The following is a 26,337-nucleotide window of genomic DNA, read 5'->3' on the forward strand; positions in this document are numbered from 1 at the left end:
ATGTAAATGCAAATCCTCTTCATTTTTTGCTTAGAAGTCCACACTGCTCATTCAATTAATTTAGGGCTTTTTATCTTTTCTTACCTTTGCAAGTCTTGCCCTCTTAATGAGATCATTGAGTTTGCGCACAGCAGCCTTCTGCGGGAGACCCTGGATATCTTTGAAAAGATCCTGCGCCTCAGCTTCAAAGAGTCTTCGATTCTCTGTGTTTCGGAGAGGATTAGACCAGAAGGAGCCAATGTAGACTCGCAGCACCTCTGGAGTGTTGATCACCTTTCCCAGGGACCACATGAGTGCCCCATAGACCCTCATCAGCTGCTGTGTGTCCACTTGGTCAGCCTTATTAAGCACCACTCGAATCTTGTCATCCTGGCCTCGGAATGACTTAATAGCCTCTGAAAACTCATCGGATATATCCAGCTTATGGGCATCAAAAAGGAGAATGATGCGATCAACCCTCTCGGCAAACCACTGGAGGACTTGGCAGAAGTCGTAGCCTGAAGGAAGAATATACAATTACAGTCCTGCCGTTCAGAAAAGCAGGTCTCAGAGAATGTAGAGCTGGGGATAGAGAACAAGGGACTCACGGCATCACATGGGGGAAAAAGAGGAGATGGGCCACCTGGAGAAGAGCATCTGTGGACAATGAGGTCAGGTCAACTATATCCCACATTTTCTTAGACCAGCCTCACTACTACAGCCTTTTATTTTAATCATTGCCCTTCCCTCACCCTTGCCATCCATCTCTTATGTCACTATCTTCTGTGCTGCTGCGAGTTACCCATGTTTGCTTCTTCCCAGGAGTTCTGGCTCCAGCACAGCATGCAAGCCATGCAGGTCTGTGGGACTCTTATCAGAAGCTCACTTTGTCAATGTTAACACTGACCACTTTGGTAGCATGGCCTATCTGTACTGACAAGGGAACAGTGCAGGTGCAGCACTCCAGAGTAAGTAAGACTTGGATTTTCAAACCATTTCCAAACTCGCCTCCTTTTGCATTGCAACACTTGCTGTTATTTCTGCCACAGCAGACTCGGAGATAAAATTTACAAGTAATGTGCCTGTGTTGATAATGGCTTTGGGGATGTGACAGATTACAGAGCCTGAGCAGTGACCATTCTGATAATCTGAAACTTTTTGATGTTCTGAAGGAAAGTCTATTCTTAGCACCTGTCTGAAAGCTTTTATAAGTACAGCTGGTGCCTAATCCACACAACAAACAGTATTCAGGAGCTGCTTATTCAGAAGTGACACATCTAATCTGCAGAGAGTCACCACTAATGACATGGCATGGGGCTTGTCGTGGATGTGACTCAGCTTGTTTGAGTAAGGAACAGCAAGGTACGAACTGAAAGCCAAAACCCCACCCCTCTTCTTCCTCTTAGAAAGAAACTAGAGCTAAAAGAGGGAGCAGTCAAAATGCAAGGACTGGTGTAAAGTAACCCAAACAGAAAAGATGGTTTTGCTCCTGGCTGGATATGTTCAAATGCTAACAGCAAAGAAAGCTCAGTTACCACCAGTGAGTCCTCCAGGGTGTCTTGGGTCATTTCCCAGCTGTGTAAGATAAGCTCTTAAACCTCCAATCCCCCAGCCAAGAAAACCCGCTTAGACTACTCATACATGAGGCAATTATTCAACACTTATACACCTGGCCCAGATACAAGCACGAGACTTCATCACTTCTCATTCTCCCTAGCACCTTTTAAACAGCATATGTAAAGTATATATTCAGGTACACTGTAAAGTTGCTTAACTTTTCTTAAAACAATTCAGTCATTATACCTTCAAGCTGTTAGCCTTTAACAGAGAACCCAGAAGCATCTCAGCACTTCTTTTGTTTTCTAGTAGAACCTGGCTAGGGCCAACAGCAAGAAAAGCAGACATACATGAAAGTAGTAGGAAAAAATGGTGAACTCCAGCTTTGTCACGAAGCATACTTGCATATGTTTAGCAACACAGGTAAGAACTGAGACTTAAATCTTCTGCTTAAAAAAATTGAAATAGAATATGAAGTGAAATCCAAACATTTTGGTTAAAAGCAAGAAAACATCCCCAGTTACCTGTCATCCCCACCCCTCCTCCCCTCCGCCCCCCCCCCCAAAAAAAAAAAGAAAAAAAGAAAGCATAAAACCTCACTAAAACCCCAGCACAAACATGTCAAAACAAAAGGAAAGGGCTATGTTAAAAAGGTATTATTATGATCCGAAAGGATGCAGGTCAGACTCATTAACTGTCTATGCAAAAAAGAAAAGCCAACATCATCTTTTCCATTAAAAGGATTACTTTGTAAGGAATGCAAAATGTGGCCCCTTTCCAGATAATGCAGCTCTGATGCTTTGGTACGTTCTTTCCTGTGACCAGTTCCTGAAGGGGTGAAGGCAAGGGGCAGGGAGGAAAGCTGCACAAAACACAGCTGGAAGAGAACTCACTTAACATTAACAATCTAAGCAAAACCAGTGTGCCTAATTTATCTTCGTGCAAATTCAGCAGGAAATGGAGAAGTGACACATCTTGTATGTCACTTGCATGTCACAATATAGTGCACAAATCTGAGCTGTGCAATAACCTGTTCTGATTTCACTCATATAGAAGAAAATATGCTTGAAATAAAATACATAGAGTTGCAAAATGAAGCAAGTTTAATCCTGTGAAGTCTTCCACAAATTGATAGGTGAGAAGGTGTCTTATAAGGCTGGTTAAATAAATATTAATTCCCACCACGTTTGATGGATTTTGAACTGCAAAAATACAATTTTACACCCAACAAGTGCATGTTAACTAGCAATAAATGTATTCTAAATATGAATTAAATATTAACAAAGCATTTGTTTTGAGAAAGAAAAGTCCACTTATTGAAAATGGATAAGAAACAGAGCTCATTAAAAACAAAAAACCCCCCCAAAAAATCTATTAATTTTAATGAAAGTGTCATTAGAAGTGAACCTGGTTTATATACAAATTCAGTGGTTACACATGAAAGTATACCTGAACTACAGAGAAGTGATATATCGTTAAATATTTCAGCACTGAGACACAATGCATTTAGGATCCTGTCACATACAGTACTGGTGTGTGGATTAGGGCTTTCAAAGTTGAGCAGTACTAGGTCAACACTGATCAGTTTGGAAAACTTGACCAAAAAAAGCTGGTATTGATATTTCTCAGCCTCTTGATGCTCTACCATGGCTGTTTCTTCAAAGGTTTGCTCCCAGTGACTGATGTCACAGCAATTATATCCAGCCTGAGGATCTACGTCTCACCAGGTACAATATTAACTGGCAAAAGCACATTAGAAAGTCGCGAGTCACAAGTCACCACTGTACCCAGCTAAGGGACAGAGGAAAGCAGCGATCCACCAGCAGCACTGCAGAGCTATTGAGCTTGTCCCAGGCTGCACAGGGGGAATGAGCTGGTGCCTCTGACAGAGGCATAACTGTTGGGCATCAGTAACAGGCTGAGCAGAAACCACAGAGAAGAATAAAATGAAACAATGCAGAAGAGATGACAAAGTCTGAGAGAAACTACACGTGGATACCAGCCCTGGAAACACTGATAAGAGGAATGATCATGAGCTCTCATGTGTCACCAGCACGGGGCAAAGTACCAGGCCCATGCATGACAGCTTTACTCAGACATAGAGCTGTACAACTGTGCAGGATGAGTATGGGTCAATTTTCTGTGCCAGTTAGCAATAAAGATTTAAACAAATGGTAGGTTTCCCTTGAGGGCCCAAGGTAAACGATTTCTGCCTTGCCCTAATACCATCTCCCAAAGCTTTTGCAATGCAGTAAACAGTTAGGGAAGCTTGATGGGCTCCACCCATCCTGTCTGAGCACAGGCAGTCTGAGCAGTGTCCAGTTCTTCCACCCCTGGGGCCAGCACTACTGGCACAGCAGAAGAGAGGCGGCTCTCAGATGAATGCTGCCATGAGGAGCCTCCAAACTCAGAACAGTGCCCAGTTACCAGATGAACCACGGGTGGGCAGAATGATGGAGTGATCCCACCTGCCATTTCTGCCTAAGTACCACATGACCAAGACTACAATTCAGATGTGGACAAATGCAGCCTTTCCCGCATGTCCAATTTGTTGTTCTTCTAATGCTCTGCCACCGGTGAGCACCTAAATTTCCCAGGCTTTCAAATGTAGCTCAGTCCTACATGGGAATACGCACTTTTTGTTGTCCAGGGTGGAAGATTCCAGCTATGTTAATGAAAGCCTGTCTCGATCCAGTGCTCCTGGGTAACACTGCTAACTGCACCCCTGTTGGTGGACTAATCCTAAGGAGAATATACAGTGCAAGGGAAGTCTCTCACTTCAAGGGAAAGCCTGACACAGAGCTACAAATATATCCATCACCTTACTTAATCCATGACTACATTTCCACGAGCCAGCTTTAACTGAGATTACTTGTGTTTAAGTAATTCCAGTTCTAAAAATGCAAGCTAACCAATTTCCTCCATGTTCCTCTGAGTTCTTTCCCCACACTTCTTGAAACCCTTGCCTTCGTCGGTGACGGTCAATGGCAGCCTTGGCTGCAGTGACCATGAGATGGTGGAGTTTAGGATCCTGTGTGGGAGGAATAGAATACCTAGCAAAGCCACAGTTCTGGAATTCCGAAGGGCCAACTTTGGCCTCTTCAGTCAACTGCTAAGGGAAGTCTCATGGGAAAGTGTACTAGGCGGTAAAGGGGCTCAAGATAGTTGGTTAGCATTCAAGGACCGCTTCTTCCAAGCTCAGGATCGGAGCATCCCAATGAGTAGGAAGTCAAGTAAGGGATCTAGGAGACCGGCGTGGTTAAACAAGGAGCTGCTGGGCAAACTCAAGTGGAAAAGGAGAATCTATGGATTATGGAAGGAGGGGCTGGCCGCTTGGGAGGAATATCGGACAGTTGTTAGAGGATGTAGGGAGGCAATTAGGACAGCTAAGGCCTCCTTGGAACTCAATCTTGCTAGTCGGGTTAAAGACAATAGAAAGGGCTTCTTCAAATACATAGCAAATAAAACTAAAACAAGAGGCAATATAGGCCCACTGCTGAACGAAGTGGGTACCCTGGAGACAGAGGATATAAAGAAGGCAGAGGTGCTGAATGCCTTCTTTGCCTCTGTCTTTACTCCTGCAGACTGTCCCCGAGGGCCCCGGATTTCTATAGCCCCAGAAGGAGTCAGGACAAAGGAGGAGTTTGCTTTGGTAGATGAGGATTGGGTTAGGGATCAGCTATGCAAACTGGACATCTGTAAATCGATGGGTCCGGATGGAATGCACCCACGGGTGCTGAGGGAGCTGGCGGAGGTCATTGCTAGGCCACTTTCCATCATCTTTGGTAAGTCGTGGGAAACGGGCGAGGTGCCTGAGGATTGGCGGATGGCAAAGGTCACACCAATCTATAAGAAGGGCAAGAAGGAGGACCCGGGTAATTATAGACCGGTCAGCCTTACCTCCATCCCTGGAAAGATGATGGAACAACTTATTCTTGACTCCATCACTAGGCATATCAAGGATGAGGGGGTCATTAAGAACAGCCAACATGGTTTTATGAGGGGGAAGTCATGTATGACCAACCTTATAGCCTTCTATGAGGAAGTGACTAGGTGGAGGGATGATGGTAGAGCGGTAGATGTAGTTTTTCTTGATTTCAGTAAGGCATTTGATACTGTCTCCCACAGCATCCTCATAGATAAGCTAAGGAAGTGTGGGCTTGATGATCAAGTAGTGAGGTGGATCGAGAACTGGTTGAAAGGAAGAAGGCAGAGAGTTGTGGTCAATGGCGCAGAATCTAGCTGGAGGTCTGTGACTAGTGGAGTTCCTCAGGGGTCGGTGCTGGGACCGGTGCTGTTTAATATTTTCATCAATGACCTGGATGAGGGAACTGAGTGCACCCTCAGCAAGTTTGCTGATGACACAAAACTGGGAGGAGTGGCTGACACACCAGAGGACTGTGCTGCCATTCAGCGAGACCTGGACAGGCTGGAGAGTTGGGCGGGGAGAAACTTGATGAAATTTAACAAGGGCAAGTGTAGAGTCTTGCATCTGGGGAAGAACAACCCCATGTACCAGTACAGGTTGGGGGTTGACCTGCTGGAAAGTAGTGAAGGGGAAAGGGACCTGGGGGTCCTGGTGGATAGGAGGATGACCATGAGCCAGCAATGTGCTCTTGTGGCCAAGAAGGCAAATGGCATCTTAGGGTGCATTAGAAAGGGAGTGGTTAGTAGGTCAAGAGAGGTTCTCCTCCCCCTCTACTCAGCCTTGGTGAGGCCGCATCTGGAATATTGCGTCCAGTTCTGGGCCCCTCTGTTCAAGAAGGACAGGGAATTGCTTGAAGGAGTCCAGCGCAGAGCCACAAAGATGATTAAGGGAGTGGAACATCTCCCTTATGAGGAGAGGCTGAGGGAGCTGGGTCTCTTTAGTCTGCAAAAGAGGAGACTGAGGGGTGACCTCATCAATGTTTACAAATATGTGAAGGGTAGGTGTCAGGATGATGGAGCTAGGCTTTTTTCAGTGATATCCAGTGATAGGACAAGGGGCAATGGGTGTAAACTGGAACATAGGAAGTTCCACGTTAACATCAGGAAGAACTTCTTTACTGTAAGAGTGACAGAGCACTGGAACAGGTTGCCCAGGGGGGTTGTGGAGTCTCCTACACTGGAGATATTCAAGGCCCGCCTGGACAAGTTCCTGTGTGATGTACTGTAGGTTACCCTGCTCTTGCAGGGGGGTTGGACTAGATGATCTTTTGAGGTCCCTTCCAACCCTTGGGATTCTGTGATTCTGTGATTCTGTGATTCGTGCTACTCAATCATGAACCAAACCCCACCTCCCTTTCTAAAATCAGTTCCTCCCCACACCCTGCTAGACATCAATTCTCCCTCCTCCTCTCTTTACACTCTTTGTTCCTTCCAAATCTTGCAGATAATACAAACATTTCTGCCTGACATGGCTTTGTGAACGTCATCCATGATGCTTCTGTAGCATCAGGGGTGACGTTCACTGGGATGAGCATTGTCTGACTGCACGCACTGCTGGCACAGGTCTGCACATTCTCCTCCAGCCACTTACGCAGCCCCTGAACTGACAGGCAGGAAGCTTCTGGCACATCCTCCTGCCAACAACAGAAGCTGGAAAGGTGTGCCAAGAGACAAAACGTTGGATGTTGCACCCTGTGTATATTTGTGACCCTTCAGAAAGTGATCGGTTCCTTTATCCATGGCCTGGATGCTTTCCAGAGTTATAAATAAAACATGCTGGGAAACAGTGCCTATCCCGTGTTTTTACATTATCCCTTTGCTGTTTTCCTGCTTTTTAAAATTGAAAGTTAACATTTGATTTCTTTCTTGGTTTCAGGAGACTTCACATTACTCCTAGTGATACCTGACAAATTCTATCATTATGCAAGTGTTACATCCATTCATATGTAATTAGTTAAGCAATTACAAGATGATGAAAAAGACACCAACAGAGTGAAGGTTTTACACTGAGGTTCTGTGATATTATTCCATATTAAAACATCACCAGTAAGAAAAGTTGCTGTTCAATAAAGTTAGAAAGAACCTAAACTTCTAGAAAGTTAATTTAAAAACTCAGATATGAACAGACACCAATAACATGCAGAATAGAAACACTTATTCTAGGGTGTTATTAAATGCCATATTCCATGACCGAATTACAAGAAAACCCCAACAAAACAACTCATCTTGTATATATTATTTAGAAAACAGCAGAAAGATTAATGAGGAAAAAACCAAAACCAAACAAAACGCCAAAATCAACCAAAGCCCAAACAAAACAACAAGAGAGAAACAGAAAGAAATTAAAAGCTTGAAACATTGAACTCTTCAGATTCTGAAGCACAAAACTGTGAAATTGTCACAATTCTGAAAAATATTCTGAAGAATCACTGTTTCGACTTAGAGCTTTCCTGGCGACCACAGAAAAGCATCCCTACGTGTAAGTCTGTAATCACCTTCACAGTGAAAGGAAATGGCAGTTCCCATAATGAAGCACCCCAGCTGCAGCCTTTTCCAGTAAGAAGCAGCCAGAGAATTTAAGGGGTAACAACACACATTCTGTACGATGTGTGCAGGAAAAAAGCTTTGCTGGCCCTAAGGTGTACAAACAGAACCTTCTCTGACAGAGACACATTTAGGGGCAGCAGAAAACATCTTGTAGAATCCTGCTTACATTTGAACACAGTGATTTAAAGAGTAATCTAAGCAACTCAAACTTCAAAACATGCGAAATTAGACTTGTACCATAAATACGTTGAAGTCAGCCTGACTCCTTCAGGAAGCAGGTCAAACAGGCCTTGCTACATGCAGCGTCACAGAACGAGTTGAGTTTGTACTCCACAAAACCAACTGTGTGGAAACTGTGTAAGCAGCCCAAAAGTCATATACAGGAAATGCACCTGACTATGCAGTAGTTCAAACATGGGTGAGCACAGTATTGCCTAATCATAAAAACATGCAATACATGCATGCAATAGGTCCATACAGAGACTTGTAGGTACTCCATGTATGCTGATGTCTAAGTATATGATGCCTTAAACCTTGGTAGCAGTTGCCCTGCAAACGTGGGGCAGAGAGAACAGTGCTCTAAAGCTAACCCACCAAAACCTTATGTATGGTACAACCACACTGGTTAAAGCTAAACTACATTTGTAATAAAAGAACTGTGCCAAGTTACATATTTAAGACAGCCCTTAGCACACTTAACTAATCATGAAATCTAGTCAAGTTAAAGCCTGTGAAACAGGTAAGAGTTTGAGGTTATTGCTGAGCACTGTCAACTTAGGTGAAAAGTGTAACATACCAAAGGGCAGGCCAGCTAGGCCACAAAAACAATTGATAAGGCACACACAATCAAGAAACAGAGTTTCTGAACAATGAAGGAACAACAGCCATATGTTTTGTAAAGCTTAAAGAGCAATTCTAGATGGCAGTGAAGAGCCATGGTCCTTTAAGCAACTACCAATGAAACAATCTGGAGTGAAACACAACTCTGTTCCACACACGCAGTCTGGGACTTCCAAAGCAATCCCTAATAGCGTTCAATTTTGTCACACAACTGGTCACCTTTTCAGTGGCATATTAATATGATGCTCTAGTTTTCTGCTTATTTCTTGTCCACTTCCATACTGCTATGAAAGAGGCAAAAGATACCTGAACGCTGCCAAGCATCATTTTCCCTTGATTTAACAGAGAAGGAGAAAGATGTGCCTAACTTTTCTTGTTGGAGGAAAAAAGGGAGCTAGAATCCACAACAGACAAGCTCAAGTAGGAAACTTGAGATCGTCTTTTATTCTACCAGACTTTCTGCGTAAACAGAGACTTAGACATTTTGTGGACATCTCATGAGAAGATTTTTCAGGATTAAAGATCATCAGTTATACACTTGGTTATTTCCATGTAGAAATAAAAGTGCCAGCATGCAGTATTTGTTTTATTTATCTGATTTCATTGTATTTAAGCCTTTGCTTGCTCATATGTAGGCCACTCATGCTGTTCGTTTTCGCTAATTCGCTGATATATCACACATAGGAAAACACAGCTCTCTCCCCAAGAAGAATGCTTTATGAATGATAAAGAGGACAAACCCCTTACATTCTGTCACTGAACAAAGAATCCAGAAACATCTAGCAGACCAATTGACTAAGCAAGCATAGTTTAGATTGCAGTCCTAAGAATTTAGTCTCTTATTCTCTCAGTGCAATAGAAAGACGACTATGGTTGCATGGTTGGGATATATTGTATTTATTCCACGATTTCCTCAATAAAAAAATCCCAGGTGTGATTGATATGTTAAAGAACTGATTATTTTCCCTTCTCACAGACATCAAACACACAAGTTTCCATTTCTTAAGCAAAGGTCTGAAAACAGGGCAGCATAAGCTACACACTGGATCACTGCCATTTAAGACTCCACAGAAATCTGACATGCACTTAAATGCAGCTGAAGGAAACAAGGAAGAAAGTTATTTACATTATGCCTTTTTGTTTTAGTAGTTTCTCAGAGGCAGGCTGATTCCTCACAGCATGTTAAAAATGGGGTTCAGTTCTTTGCAGAATTCTCATTAAAAACATGCTCATTCCCTCTTCTTGCTGCTACCTTAACGCTTTCAACTGAAAATTATATTACAGTATGACTGAGCAACCTTAAGAAGCAACGCTAGCAACTGTGCCTACAATAAAAGCACCTTATTTATAGCCCAACCCCCTCTTAAACATAACCAGCTTGAAGAGCTATAGGTATTATGAAACTTTCATAATTCATGAATTCTACATTCATGAACTTCAGTAGTATATACATGAGTCTATTATTACTTTGTGGAAAGCAATTAAAATGATGGAAATAAGGCTTTTTCTCAGAGTTTCAAAGCATTAATCAGCCAACAGAACATGCGGACATAACCATTTGCAGCCACAGAAGCAGGATGACAGAAATCCCAATCCCTCCAGTTTCTAAGAGAAAAAAATCCAAACCCTACATCCAGCCTTAAGTTTGGGTTTAAAGGGCTTTGTATAAGAAAGTTTGGGACACAGCACCAGTCAATACCACTAAAACAGGTCCTCAACAGATGAGGATGCTATTTTCAATCCCTGCAACTCACCTCTGCTGATGCGCTGCTTCTCTCCAGAGAGAATACCAGGGCTGTCGATGATACTGATGCTCTTCAGTACCTGGTTAGGTAACTGAGAACACATGAACCTGCAGAAAACGAGGAGGAAAAAGAGAAAAATATATTAACAATAGATGGAGCTCATGTACAGATTGTCCCTTGAGAGCTCCCCTTTATGCATCTGCTTTTAGAAAGACTCAAGTGACACTAAAAAAAAGAAATAATTTCTGAAGTCCCAATGAACCCCTATGTTTGGCAACCATGCATGTGTAAGAAAAAAATGTAAATAGAGAGCTTTTCATAAAACAGGAAACACAGGAAAACCTTGCAAAAACTATGCTGCTGACAGAATTCCAAATTTTGCAAGAGCTGAGAACATTGGCCATATATGCAAAATTAAAAAAAAAAAAAGACTCCACAAAACAAACATGACCAAAATGTTTGTATGACCAAAATTACTACTGGCAAAAAAGAATTTTTCATGTACTCCAACTTCTGCCCAAATTCAAAGAGATTCAAAAGAAAAAGGAAGGAGGCAGAAAGTCATACTAACATTATGGGCAGGGGGATTGGAACCATGATCTTTAAGGTGCCTTCCAACCCAAACCATTCTGTGATTCTGTGAATATGTTTATATTTCAGTCACTGGCAAGTCACCCTCTCGCCTGCTCTGGCAGTATTTGAATGGTCCATCTTCCATCACCCTTCCTTAGGTGGAACTTGTGGAGGACTGAAAACAACACCGTTTCTCCCACAAACCTAGCCGAAGCTTTCACACTGCCAGAACCAAGAGTTCAGATTACATACAGCATGCTCTAAACAATAACCTCCTGCCTCTGTGGAGACAAATTCAATGGTGTTATTTTGAAAAACAAATAATCCATGAGGCCTCCAAGAGTCATGCAGAACACTGTGTGCATTAAACACAAGCTACTCTGATGCTTCTGGGGTGGTTGATTGAAGAAGTTGATTGACTTCACCTTCCTTCATCATAAACTGCCTTTAAGAGATTTGCATAAGAGTTTAATCTTCTTATCGGGCAGCAGCTGAAGACTGTGCTAACAAGCACACAACACAACCTACCCGCCTCCTGTTAAGCTGCCCACAGGCAGCCCAGCACAGGATCAAGTTGCAGGCACAGGCTGTAAGAAGCCCTGGTTAACCTGTCGCTTTAGAAAGCACACTGCCTCAAGGGTTATCACAGACAGCAAACCTTAACTGTGCCAAAGTCAAGCAAGAACTTTAAGACCAAAGATAACCTGAGTTAGGCAGAATTCAGGCAAATACGAGGTACAAAATGTAAGAGACACTGGAAGCTATTGTTGGACAGGTCATGATCCAGATGATTCAAAGGAAATCAGGAAGAAAAAATATCCTTACACCTCGCTTCACCTGTTTTTTTGGGTGACCTTGTAATCATGAGCCTGGAACAAAAGCACACAGCATCCCTTCTTGGGTACAACAGAAACAGCAGCATCAGCTACACCTCTCCCTGAAATTCAAGAGGGAATAAAGAAACAGCCCTCTTGGCCTGATAAAACCTTAGCATATGCAAACAGCACTAGCCTTTATGGTTTTTGTTTCTGTTTTGGGTTTGGTTTTAATTTTTTTAGTTAACAAAATTAAAACCTTATTTTTAGTTTTTGATTTTGTTTCATTTTAGTGAACCACCAGGTATAGAAAGTATTATATATCTGAAGCAAACTCTTCAATTAAGGCTAATTTTCTACAAGCTTAAAGGGATGCTTTTGAAAGAGCAGTGAGGTATTATTGAATAAAATAACTTCTTTTTTAACTTTCCTAAACCTAAAGGAGACACTATGTTAAAGCAAACACATTTTGTGGAAACACAGTGGATATGTATGAGCCACAAAGAAAATACATTTGACTGCGTCAACCATTACAGAAAAATACATCACTGCCATGTACAACATGAAGTAGCTTTCATAAATTTGGAAGTGTCAAGACTGAATTTTCATATATAAATATATATATTTAATCACTTAATTTCAACCCTAGAAGCCCAGCACTTGATTAGTATCACAGAGATGTTTCTAGACCTGTCTTATGGGAAGATGGGCACCACTATTTCAGCTGAACAATAAATACAGTAGTATTTTGATTTAGGCATGACCCAGAATGGAGCAGCTGGAAAAGACTGTGCAAGAAAACAGGAAAACAGGCCTCAGAAATGTAAGGACACTGCAGTCTTTGCAGCAGTCATTAGTGGCAAAGGGAGAAATAAAGTATATAGGAAAAGGATATGAAATAAAAAGATAAACTCAGAATTAATTTTTAGACTATAGCCATAATCTTAAGAAAACAGATGGGTTAAAAATCTTACATAAAATTATTTTAATTAATAATTATTAATATGCCAGACAAAATTGTAATGCTAGTTGAATATGTCTTTTCAACATCACGACTTGTCTCTAAACAATTACTTCTTACATGACCTAGTATGGTAAGTGCTGCATCATAAAAAGCAAACTACATACTCTCTACCTAATGAAAACAGACAATAAAAAAAAAGAAAAGGCATTACAAATATAGTTGTGTGAATGAGATGGCTGTAACTGCTTAGGACACATTAGATCTTTGACACTGTCATATTATAAAACTGTTGTTAAAGAAAACCAGCATTATTAGATTATCCTTGCCAAAATGAGTTACATTGTTTGCAAAAATGAAATTAACAGATTTTTAATCATCTGGTGATTTTTTTTTTTTTTTTTTTTGGGGGGGGGTCTTTTGCATTAACTTTGGATGCCTTGAAGAACCCAGTAAGAACTTATACTCCTTTTTGTGTCCATTCAGATATCTGTTAGAATAGCAGAGGACCACGCATTTCTTCTCAGCAGCATCAACTTACTTCCTGATCATCAGGTATGCTGCAGTATTCTTTCCTCACTTTAACCTGCATGCAAGGGCACACTACGTCCTGTCTCCATTCCTTTCCCCAACAGCTTTACTTAAAAGTACACAGGAGAAATAAAGAGACAAATTTCTCCACTCAGGAGCCTTACAGTCTATCACAAGCAGTGAGACACAGGGGGAAGTAAGAAGAGGTCATGGAAAAAAGAGGTAACATAAATGAATTAATGCAGCACACTAAAGCACCAGCCTTGATTGTGCTACTGTGTTCCTGTTTGGTTTTAGTTTCTCCATTACCTCAGCCACTGTTTCCTTTCATGTTACATTTAGATAAGAAGGGCATTTAGCTTCACAGCCCAAGTGTCCATATCCTTAAGTTCTTCCATAAGGCAAAACACTAGGATTGGGAAATAGTTTTAAAAACAAAAGTAGGGTAAAGGGGGGTGGAGGGGGTGGGGTATGGTGTGCGTGTGTGTAGAGAAAAATCTATTAAGACTGTAGTGAAAAATGTAATATTGGGTATAAATGATTGTCAGCGTGGCAAGCGAGAGAAGGGAAAGTAAAATTATGGTTGCAGGTAAGAACAGGGAGATGTTATTCAAAGATACTGAACCGAAGCATAAGACATTTTGACGTAGTTGAAGAAGAAAAGAGAAAAGAGTTGACAAGTCTTGAAAAATCAGTCATATGATCAGAGTGGCATGATCTGAGGGTGATACTAAGGGCATGTAAGCACATAGATCTCCACTGCAAAGCTAAGGAGCAAATATGACTATTGAGAAGATAAGGTTGCCCACAGCACAGTGGTATAACAGTATCACGGTCACCAGAAGAACTGGAATAATTTAGTCAGTTACTTTGAATGTACATCTTTTTAGCTAACAAATAGATAATCTATCTTGCACAAGATTCAGAACCTGACACAACTAGTTGGATAGATGATTTAGCAAAAAAAAAAAAAATTATGTGTCTACTATTCATCCAAACAAACACACAGCATTATTAGATGTTCTGGGCAAATATTTGACTATTGTGCAAAATACTATTTACAGTATAATTACATTAATTTTTCATATAGAGCATAATGGTGGGGAAAGGAAGAAACAGAACAGTGATCTGGAGGACAGGACTTAACCAATAATCTTACAGAAGGGGGCCTTGGACCATAAGGTTATTATTTAAAATGGGAGTTGGCTGCAGCTTCCCACAGCACATATTCTTATCACTCTGCAAAGTGATAGCCAAGCCAACTATAAGCAGCTATAAACTTTCTTTTGTGAATAAGCACAGCAAGAGATAAGGCCGTACATGACGAACTTTTAACACATATGCCAGCATTTATCAGCCAAACAGGAAAGTTTATTGTTAAAAGAGAACCAATTTAGATTAGTTGGCTTAAAAAGCCAGGCCTCCATGTCAAGTTACCATCAAATACAGGAAGAAAACAAGGTGATTGCTCCCACAATACGAGCAAAGTTATTAATAACTTTAAACTGGAAATGTTTAGTCTGCTACTTAAGTTACCTATGGCAATATCCACAGCCCCTAAACAACTCTTCCCTGTTTTGTAAATACACAGCAGCCACCCAGATACTAATGCTGTCATGCTGGTCTATGGGACTGCTTGAATACCGGCTAGTCAAAATTAAACATTTAAGAGCTTGAATGTGTACTTATCCAGAAGGCATATACAAACTAGAAGACGGCAAGCAAACAGATCTCACCTGTTCAGGAAAGCATTTCCAAAGCGGCTGAGTTTACGGAATGGCTTCTTAGGATCAACAACTAGGGCATTTCCAGGAACATTTCCTTCTGCATCTCCATACATCACAGCAATAAAAGAATCTGTGGTAGGCTCTGGACCAATCCGCATGCCTGGAAAGTCTTGTTCGAGCAGGTATCTAGAGATGGAGAATACATGAAATAACAAAATGAATGACTGGAAACTATGGCAAAAGCAAATACCTATAATTCACTTGAAAATTCCCAAGCATATACACTCTCTAGAATAATAAAAATACATTTTTCCTGCATTACATTATTCCTACTAACTATGGAGAGAGAAAAAAAAACCAAAGGAAAACCAAAACCAAACAAAACCAACTGAGTTCCAGGCTTTCCACAATTACTAAGTAAAATGATAAAGTAAATCCCTTTACAAAAAAAGGGTGAAAAGTATTCCGTCAACTGCAGCACCTGAACTATTCACATGGATGCTTCTACCAATAATCCCAGTGCTGTACATTACACTACAAGACTTTGCTGCTTTTGTGGGTTCTTTCAAGCCTACACAAGTGCTGCTGGTACTAAAAGGGAGTGGTTTGAAACAACACATAAGCAGCATTAGCGTGCTGACAGATCTAACCCTTCAATGAACTCAGTATGATTTTAACTACTTCAACTCACCTAACCACAGGCAGCAATATCACAGTTATGAGACAATAGTAAAATACGTTTGGGAGTGAGGAAAGGATTTTTATCCTTTTGACTCACATATCGAAAAGGAATTGTTAACTAAGTCAGACCTGCAGAACTTGAGGCCTAACAATAACATACTTCTGAGAGGCATCAGGCAGTGCTGTACCAACAGAAAACATCTTGCATCTCAATCAGAGTAGTCCTCTCAGAGATGCAGACAATACACACTCAAAGGACCAAGTCTGATACACCAAGTCTGGACTTCCTGGGCAACAAGGACTCAAACAAAGGATGTGCATGTTTAAATGCCAAAACTTAATGGAACTGGAGCATGTATTCACAGAAAAATACATGCTAGAACCAAAGTGTTTTCAAGAACGCTGTAATGTGACATTACAGGAACATTAGAATTCTCCAATCAAGTCATCTTGTACTTACTAATTCCACGGGTTCCAAGCAACCCTGGAGTTCTTAAAATAAACCCACAATTCTAACGAACAACAATTTAACTTTACATAATCAAAGCTGCATTTAAGCAAGAATTTTTCTATGGGCACAGGTCCTTCCGTTGAATGTCCTACATTCAACAACAGCACTAGTTAGGTCTGAGCACATCTATATTAACAACAGTCTTTCAATAATAGGTTTGTTCTGGCTCTTAATCCAACAGCCCTATGCCTATTCTGCTATCATTCCATAATTCAATATTGATTTGAGAGGACTTGAAGGCTGCTTTTGCTGAAAAAACAAAAACACTTTACAAAGTGTCTGTACTTGCTGAACAATCTGTTTGTCTTTACATTCAATACCAAACATCCACAGACATTACAGATGAGTGTACAGAAGCTGAATTTAAGGAACTAAACGTACACTATACATCCCAAAGATCATTTTCCACTACCCTTACCAAACTGGCTCTAATCAGCTCAGTCTATGATATGGGAGGCTCAAAGCACAGACGAGTTATTTACGTGGTATTTCCTGCAGCTTTCTGCTTCCAAACAAACCAAGAAAAAATAATAAATACATGCCACGCTAAAATCTGGGGGAAAGAAGGAACAGACAAACACTCATGCCAGTACATGCCAAAGTCAATTTGTTTTACTCCTAGAATAAGCTATACCTAACGCACATTAACAGGAAAATAAAACTAGCCCCCCTCCAAAAAGCAAAAAAAAAAAAAACCCCAATACAACACTCAAACCTCTGTGCACAGGCAGGAGTGTACAATGCAACAGATCCCTCATCTTACAAAGTTGATCATGTAACAAAACAAAGATAAAACTGATAGCTCAGCAGCTGAGCCCTTTACACACGGAAACCCTGTACTTTCAAGCATTGTAGCAAACAGCTGAGTACCTGAAACACAGAAGCGTGTTCCTTCCTCCTCGCAGAGCACCAGTGCAGACTAGAGCCCTCTAGAGCAGGTTGAAAAGGCTAATTTACAAGAGCCACTACAGTTTTCCAGATTGGACTTATCCACAGAATTGATTTTGAAAGATCAATTACATTCTTCTCTTCTAAAGCAAGGTTTTTAATGTACCATAATAAAAGGCTCTACTTCAAAGTCTCTCAAATCTGCTTTTCCTCATTGCCCCTCTTTTAAAAGAGAAAGGATCTCTATGTGACTCATAATTAAGTTCTTCTCTTCATACAATCGTCATTCCCAGACTTCTGCTGACAGAGGCAGCAATCCATAGAGTGGCAACACATATGGCAAGAAGCTGCCAGAGCAGCAGTAAAGAACATCGTAGTCAACCAAATGCACATGATCAAAGTGCCATATCTCAGGTCAGAGAAAACTACATGCTGGGATCTGAATGCAGGATAAGACACTTCCAGGGTAACAGGATAATTGCTATCCATTGTAAGCTCATGAACCTGCCACGTACGGTTACAGACATTCAGTGGCGGTGGTCTTTTAGATAGATAAGAAAATAATCTCATGGCCTCCTCATGAAGTTGCTGCGCATGTAACACTTGCAGAATTTACAAGGAGTTGGAACTATGGAGCATCTTTCATGATTTCGCAACATCTGTATTTTCAGCTTGGAACTCAATAATGCAAATTCAGATTAGCTCCTTATTGAAATGACTAAAGAAGAGTAAGGTGCTACTGAACTGCAATGATACTTCCAGGTTAATGTCTAAGGCAGCTGTAAAAAATCAGGCTTTCGTGGTGATAATAATCCAGGAAGGCAAGATCTCCTTCCAAATACCAAGTCCCACCCAACCAAGTCACAGTGATGAGCCTGGTACAGCCATTCAACAGACATAGGAAACACTTCGCAAGGCAGGTATTTTCCATCAAGACTGATTCATAGTTCCACATCAAGAATCATACTAAAATAAACCCTAGTACTTGAGCACTGGCTGTACAAGTGTGCTAGTTTTGGCTGGGATAGAATTAATTTTCATCACATTAGTTAGTATGCGGCTATGTTTTGGATTTGTGCTGGAAACTGTGTTGATAATAGAGATGTTTTTGTTATTGCTAAGCATCGCCAACACAAGGTGAAGGACTTTTCTGCTTCATCTCACCCCACCAGTGAGTAAGCCAGGGGTGCACAGAAAGCTGGGATGAGACACAGTGGCAGCAGCTGACTACAAGGGATGTTCCATACCATATGGTGTCATGCTCAGCAGATAAAGCTGGGGGGAGAATGAAAGGGAGGGATGTTCAGAGTGATGGCATTTGCCTTCCCAAGTAACCATTATGTGTGATGGAACCTTGCTTTTCTGGAAATAGCTGAACCAATGAAAAATGGTGAATGAATACCTTGTTTTGCTTTGCTTGTGCATGCAGCTTCTGCTTTACTTATTAAACTGCCTTTATCCCAACCCATAAGTTTCCTCTCTTTTACTTTTCCAATTCTCTCCCCATCCCACCCAGGCAGGGGAAGCAAGCAACCAGCTGTGCAGTACTTAGTTGCTGGTTGGGGTTAAGCCACAAGGCTATCTCACATAAAACTAAACAAAACCTAACGTTTTTCCTTGGTCACTTACATGAAAATTAAGCCATGACAACAAGCTATATCATACTTCCTCTCTGCATGAAAATACCAGTTTCACTTAGCTACACAAAAGGGATAAGCAGTCTTCTGTAAACCGAAAAGCTGCAAATATTGTTGTACAGTATGCTATATTAACACAGGAAAATACCTGGATTTTTAGCATCCACAACTGCATGCCCTTCTCAGGAATTTACAGCAGAGAGGGAGTTCAAAAAGGTTCACAGGAAGAATGCTTAAAAATAGCAAACTCCCAAAGACAGTCTAGATCAAACAACAGACATCCTGTTGACCCTTCTCCCTTTGTTTTTACCTGGGCTATAACCTTTCTGCTTTGCCAATAAACATTCATCTATGTTCTTTTGCAAGATGTATAGCCAGGCTACGGGAAAATGGTTTACAAAGTTCCAGAGACAGCAAAGATTATTCACAATTGTGGATACTGATAATCATCTGAACCCTAAATGCCTTGGCATGAACAGAGGTGAGCTGGACAGGGCATCATTGAGCACAGATACCCTGTGATGCACTGGGAGACAAACTTGAGTCTCCTTTCATGAGGCAGCTCACCTCCATACTACATACTGCACCAAGTCCTCCATACTTTCAAACAAAACCACAACAAAACTAGCAGATGATTGCTTTAGTTAAGAATTCTGCTCCAAATACTTCAACTAAAACTTTCATGTAGAGCTAGTGATGCAGAAGTTCCAGCTTTCACCAGAAGAAATTAAGATGGACCGTTTCCCCTGTGAAGAAATAGATGCTGCCCATTCCTGCAATTCAAGCGATTGCATGCTACTTGCAGACTCCAGATATTATGCATACAAAAGGGTGCTTTCACAAAACCCAGCTCTGCTGAGTTAAATAGAAGGAAGTTTACTATTTTAGCCTCTGAGTAATACCTGCAAGCAAAGTAAAAGCACGGTCTGGCAAACTAAGGAATTTACTTCTGGTTTTCCTCATCTTGACAAGTTCTTTAAAAAAAAAAAAAAATTCAGTCTCTTATACTTCTAAATCAGAAAAGTTATGAACAAGATAAACATTATTAGACTAGAAGTTTAATTCACTGTAGAAGGAAAGAAAAAGGTCAGCAACTACAAACTTGCAGCTCCTATCTTTTTTTCATATACTGCAACTCTCCTGTCCCTCCCTTCCCTGCTTCTTTCTCTAAAGCAGCCAGGAGAAATTGAGAGAATTACAGAAGCTGCAAGCACAAGCAGCTCATGTAAGATAGGCATTTGGCACTTACTGGTTAAAAACAGTCAGACAAGTATTAACATTTGGGCCTGGATATATTTCTTTGAATTGTCAGCTTTGTCAGATACTTGACTAAAGCAGTATCACCATGTTACACCTTTGACAATGAAACTGGCCTGTTTCACTGCATTGTTCCAAGCACAAAGATATAAACAGCATCAAGTGAAAAACCATAAGAGCTGTTGGAAACCTGGAAGTGTTTGTTTGCATCTCTTAATCCCCAGGGACATTCAGTCATTGCTAGATTAGTGTTTTCCATGAAGACTTAATGGAAGGAACTGGGTGGGTGTGGATGTGTCAGACCTATGAAAAGGTTGAGTTCTCATGATAAGGTCTAAATCAAAGTAAATCCCAAATGAATATATGTCAGTTAAACATAACTGTTATGTTCAAACATAAAAAATAGTAAACACTCAAACAGATCTAGCATGTCCTGCTGACTATGAAAAAGAGAAATGTGGAACAAAACCCAGTTTTAATTAAGATTGAACATAATGCTCGCTTGCTAAAATGCTAGTGGGGGAAAAACACTATAGCTGAACTTCATTCTAAGAAAAACTATCTATAATAAGCTTGGAATTATAACCATCTTGAGTGTATAGGACATTTTTCCATGGGAAATTCAGCCTATCAGAGGGGAAATTTATTTGTGACTGACCTGGACACTATAATATTTTCCCATGTTGTCCTCTAAGCCTTGCCTTCAGCATACAAGCACTTCTCTTTTTTGTTTTTCTTTTTCTCCTCTGAAATGGATTTTGAGTAACAGCCACTGTGACACTATTGTCTAAGCTGCTGCCCATCTTGAATGGAGCATTTTCTCATGCTTATTCAGACAATTATTATCTATTCTATAGCAAACACTGATGTAATGCATGTTCATCATGGTGAGGTCAGACTGTGGTCCTTTAGAAGCAATCACAGCTGCTGTTACTGGCTGGGGCTCTACAGACAATGCTCTTCTCCAATACCTAGTAAAGGGTTAAACTGTTCTGCAATCTACCTAAAAAGGGGACAGGAGAAAGGGGCAAGTGGGTGAAGAGAAGGGCACATCACAGTAAACTCATCTCCTCCATTGAGTCAGACATTTTAATAAAATGTGTAAGAAAACATCCTCAAAACTTTGTCAAGTTTGTCTGGGTATCTTCATCCAGCAGTGACCAATACTAAAAAGAGCTGAAAATAGCTGTAATAAATGACACTTCTTTTCATTCAAACTGTATGTTTGTATCAGTCAACCCTATTGCTCAGTATTTTATGGCTGCACTGATAACAAGTTACTCGCAAAGCAACAGTACCAAAAATACATCTAAGGCCCTGCAAGGAGTATCAGCATTTCTAGGTGCAATACTGGCTTGCAATCTAGTAAAATATGGACAGCTACAAAGGACAGAAAAGTTGACCGTACATAAATCAAGAAAGTGTGTTCTCATCCAAGGCAAACTCTTAGATGGGGGGGTCAGAAGTTTCCTCTTAATTGTAAATGACACAGCAACTCAGCTGACAGGCAGAACAGGTTCTGGTACATACGCATTTGGGACCATTCTGTCTCTGTATTACCCATGCTCTCACCACCCCCTGTCCATGAGCCTGGTAACAATGCGCACCTGGAAAGATACACAGACTGAAAGAGCAACTGTCATTTTAAAGAAGAAATAGAGAAATGCTGGTAAGCCCCAAAACACCTCCCTGCAAACACACACCTTCTTGTGACTACATTCTGCCCTTTGGGATCCTGATACTAAGTTTCTCTTCTTTTAATTACAGCCCTATTTCCATTTTTACAATATTTCTCTGAACAAAACCACTTGAAGAGTTTGCAGGAACTCGGTAATAATCACTAAAGAACCATGCTCAACTTTATGCTTCCAATTAGCTAGTTGTAAAACACGAAAAGAAACATGATTAGCTCTGCAAACATCTGAAAAGCTCTCAGGCAAGTAAAGGTAAACATTGCTCTTCAGTGGAGAAGGGAGGTAGATCTTCTGCACTGTGAAAAGTGTTACAGCAATGCTGCCTGTAACCTTTGGAACCAAAAGAGAAACATCTGTAAAATGTACAGAAGGGCTGTAATGAACTTTGGATACAATAAGTACAACAAAATTTGATCCAAGTGACCGACCAGCATCTTTTGCAGAGTTTTGTATAACCTCAGACTGATCTGTAAGAGGCATATGAAAAGCACACTCGGATTATGCAAAATATTAACACACAATGCCTGATGTACACTTCAGCTTCCTAACACCAGTCACCAACAAACTTAGCATTAAGGGAGACAGGAAAGACAACAACTACTAAAACAGCAGCAACATAGTTAAGCTGCCTTATTAGCAATATTGCTTGTTCAGTGCAACTGATCAAAGAGTTGGGCGGGAGAGGACTTTCCAGATACCATGAGGGTTTTGCCCAAAACTGTCATTTTGTTTCTCTGTTATCTTCACATTCAATCTATGCATTAAACTACTTTTGGGAACGGAGGGGGAGGAAGGAGATACGGTTAAATGGTCTGCAACAGCCGATGTAATCACGCCGTTTTAACGCGAAATGCCTATGCTTCCCTCAAAATGATTTAGAGATCAAGAACTGAAGCTATGAGGAAGTAGACAACGAGGTTACACTTCTCAACAGAGCACGAAATCGAGACCCTGTTCTTAAGCAGGAAGCTGACATGTAACAGAGCGGAGAGCAGCACGCATCTTCTACACGGAACGGGGGACTCTCGGACCGGCCATCAGCCCCGGTGCTGTGTTCCGTTCCCCGGGACGGCTCGCTGCTGGCACGCAGGAGGTATTTATCGCGCAGCAGGAACGCCCTTGGGCAGGAGCGGGGTGAGCACTGCGGCGGGGCGAGCCTGACAGGGCGCGGGCAGGCACCCCCGAGCGGGGCCTGGGGGAAGGAACCGCACACCGGGGGAGTCGCCTACCGTATGAAGGTGGTCTTGCCGGTGCTGTACTGCCCCACCAGCAGCACCATGGGCTTGTTCTCGAAGTCGGCCTCCTCCAGGGCGGGCGAGTGGAAGTCATGGAAGCGGTAGTGCTCCTCCAGCGGCAGCAGCTTACGGAGGTAGAGGTCCCGCAGCCCACCAGTCACCGTCTGCACCACGTCGGTGCCGCCGCCGCGCTCCCGGCCGCCGCCCTGCTTCCCCAGCCAGCTGAACATCCCGACAGCGTCCCGCCGCACTGCCGACAACCAGCGCCGCACCGCACCGCAAACAACCGCCGGCTGGGCGGGCAAGCCCAACCCACACCCGGCCCGCACTGCCCTGGAGGGGCGGTGCTAGTGGTAGCAACACGGCCGGCTCAGCGGTGGGGCGGGCAGCACCCTCGCCCTGGTGTCAGGTCCGGGCGAGTGTGTGCTTTGGGTTTTGTTTGTTATGTCTTCGGTCACAAACTCGCCTCTGGAGGTTAACTGTACCCGCTGCTAAAGTGCCACCCCCGGAATGAAATCCTGAAAAGCCCTTCAACAGCTCCGATCTGAACACGGAATCGCCCAAATGCTTTTCATGTTTTACTGATGATGGCTGCTGGCTTCGGATGCCTAAGAAGTGTGTGACTAAGCGCCGTGGGGGTTAGCCTCGAAGTTAGTCAACTAAGGGAAATTCTTAGTATAACACTGCATTTTTGCTGTGTATAGCAGACACAGTCATTAGTTTTAACCTTACACCTTCATATTGTGTTAAGGCACGTGGGAGGATCACCTTTTCTATTGATTTTTATAAGAGATTTTAATGGGATCCAATGCCATAATCACTAAAGCATTGAAGTAAAAATAATATTTTATTTCTCTGAGACAAAAGTTCTTCTGTGCTCACTCATTGCTTGGAAAACAAAAGCCTCCCAGTTAAAAAGAATAAAAGAAAGGAAAAATAAAATAAAATAAAATAAAATAAAATAAAATAAAATAAAATAAAATAAAATAAAATAAACCCTGAGAGGAGGAGGGGAATTTTTTGCTGAATCTGTGCTTACACATTATGCGTGTCTCTTTTGCGTCAAACTTACAGTCTTGGTTCCTTTGCAACACCCTTATCATGAAAATCCCCTTTTGCTGGTCCAGCACATCTGCCAAGTCTCATTTTTAGCTATGTACCTTTCTTCCTCCTAATTTCCATCTGGAATACTACATTTTCTCTATATGCTCTAGCTCTTTTCCAAATACATCAGCAAGTTTAGATGTGCCCTTTCCATTTCCCTCCTTCCCATGCTGTTCCTCAAAGAACAGATGTTAGGCTCTAATAATGCTCTGTCCTAAGAATTTAACCACTCTGCCTTTTCTTGGTTCCTTGCTTCACGTCTTATTTAGGGCTGTGCATGTGTTTTGCAACTCTTTTGTTGCAATTTCCATGCTGAGTCTAAAGATTTTATAGTATTTCATGTAGGGTCTTGCTGACCAGCTTCCTCATTTTACAAGGGCATGTAGTGATAGGACAAGGGGAATGGTTTTAAACTGCAAGAGGGGAGATGTAGGTTGGACATTAGGATGCAATTATTTCCTGTGAGGCACTGGCACTGGCTGCCCAGAGAACTTGTGTCTACCCAGTCCCTGGCAGTGTTCAAGGCCAGCTTGGATGGGATGAACTTTAAGGTCCCTTCCAACCCAAACCATTCCATGATTCTTTTAAAATCCTCTTTTCAGAGTTTGCTTTTGTCTTCTTCTCATTTTAATTACTTTCCCCCATAGGTTAATCCATAGTAATTAAGTTATCATTGCAGTTACTTACATCTTCTGCATGTTGCTTCAATAAATTGTTTTAAATGAGTCCTTAAGGGGTTCTGATTACTCCTGATAATTTCTCATATGCAAAAATATCTGAGCTGTGGAAAACCTAAGTACTGCAGTCTGGGGTGAGTGCATTCCCATTGTCTTTGGTGCATCCACCATTTGGTGACTGGAGAACATCACAGAAAGAGGACAAGTACAACACTGTCTCTGACTGTCCTCCCAGCCTCTGGGGATTGATGATTCAGTGCACGGCTGAGTCAGATGCAGAGCCTTTGTATGCTTTAGTCCTTAAAACAGAGAGGTGCACACTCACTCGTGGTTCATCTCCTGCAGGGCACTCCAGATTTCATAGATCCCTCTCTTCTCTGCCTTTCAATACTGTTGTCCTTCTCCTAGGTTGTGGATGCCTTATCTATTCGCCCTGCATGTGGAAGCTGTTCCACCTCTTTGATCAGCCCTGACATTTTCTTCTGAATGCAGAGAACTCAGAGATACTGAATCATTATTTCATGTAAAGTTTTTTGCAACAGGGTAAAGTGTTCATTGTTCTCTGTGACCCCTTCGTGGCTGCTGGAAAGCTGCAGGAAGGGCAGGGAAGTGTTTGCACTCACACACCTCATTCTGCTTGTCTTCAGACTTCCTGCCTAGATGCTTCCTGCTGTCAGGGAGATGATTTTTGCCCTTCAGACAATAAAGCTCTGACTGTATATAGGAACCTGGGAGTGTTTCCAAGTTCCCAAGTCTGGCTATGGCCTCTGGCTACATCCCATCCCATACTGCAATGAGATCCAGCATGCATCAGCATGACTGCCTGCTCTCTTTGCTCTCAGTTCTTCCATGGGAGGTAAACCCTGGGCATAGAGCCCATACAAGAGCTGTATGGGCTCCTGTAGTGTGCACCACAAGTAAGCATTCACTGATCTAGGTGGCAAACAGAAGGATTGTGTTTCTGTGCACCACCAAGGATGAGAACTTGAAGCTTTAAACCTTTGGTACATATCAATAACATTTAAATCCATATAATAAAATACATTAGCCTGAGTCGGTTCATGGAGAGGTGGGTCTTAAATGTAATCCTAAACTCAAGGGGTCCCAGGAGTCTGGGGCAGTTCACATCTAGGTCTGGAGCAGGTATAATTTCATCTTCAGTAGTTTTTCAGCAGCTGTGAGATAAATTTGTTTGTTGTCTCACTAATAGAAGAAGAAGAACCTGAAAGAAATAGCTTTAACATGTATTTGCTGTGAAAAATGTTTATTTGCTGTAACTCAAAAAACCTGTCATATTTAGAAACTTTAATATTTATTTACAATCACATAAAGACTCCTTAGTTCACAAAATAGGCTTCTTGGTTTTGTTCTAGAAACAATGGATTTTGTTCTCTGCTGCATTTCTGGACTGGCAATCCTCTCTTTTTATAGCGTACAAACGCAGTCAATGT

General features: G+C 41.7%; 1 protein-coding gene across 1 annotated transcript in view; it reads right to left on the reverse strand.

The window, feature by feature from the left end:
- EHD4 (EH domain containing 4) overlaps nt 1-23,438 on the reverse strand; it is a 34,847-nt gene extending 11,409 nt beyond the window's left edge. The window contains exons 1-4 of the mRNA XM_065684603.1: nt 23,100-23,438; nt 15,212-15,388; nt 10,605-10,702; nt 85-497 (exon numbers count right to left, since the gene is read on the reverse strand). Of these exons, the coding sequence (XP_065540675.1) occupies nt 85-497; nt 10,605-10,702; nt 15,212-15,388; nt 23,100-23,335 (924 nt within the window). The 5' untranslated portion in view covers nt 23,336-23,438. The remainder of the gene's footprint in view (nt 1-84; nt 498-10,604; nt 10,703-15,211; nt 15,389-23,099) is intronic.
- Between the last annotated feature and the right edge of the window lie 2,899 nt (nt 23,439-26,337).

This window comes from Lathamus discolor, chromosome 6, assembly GCF_037157495.1.
Source record: "Lathamus discolor isolate bLatDis1 chromosome 6, bLatDis1.hap1, whole genome shotgun sequence".
NCBI classification, from domain to species: domain Eukaryota; kingdom Metazoa; phylum Chordata; class Aves; order Psittaciformes; family Psittacidae; genus Lathamus; species Lathamus discolor.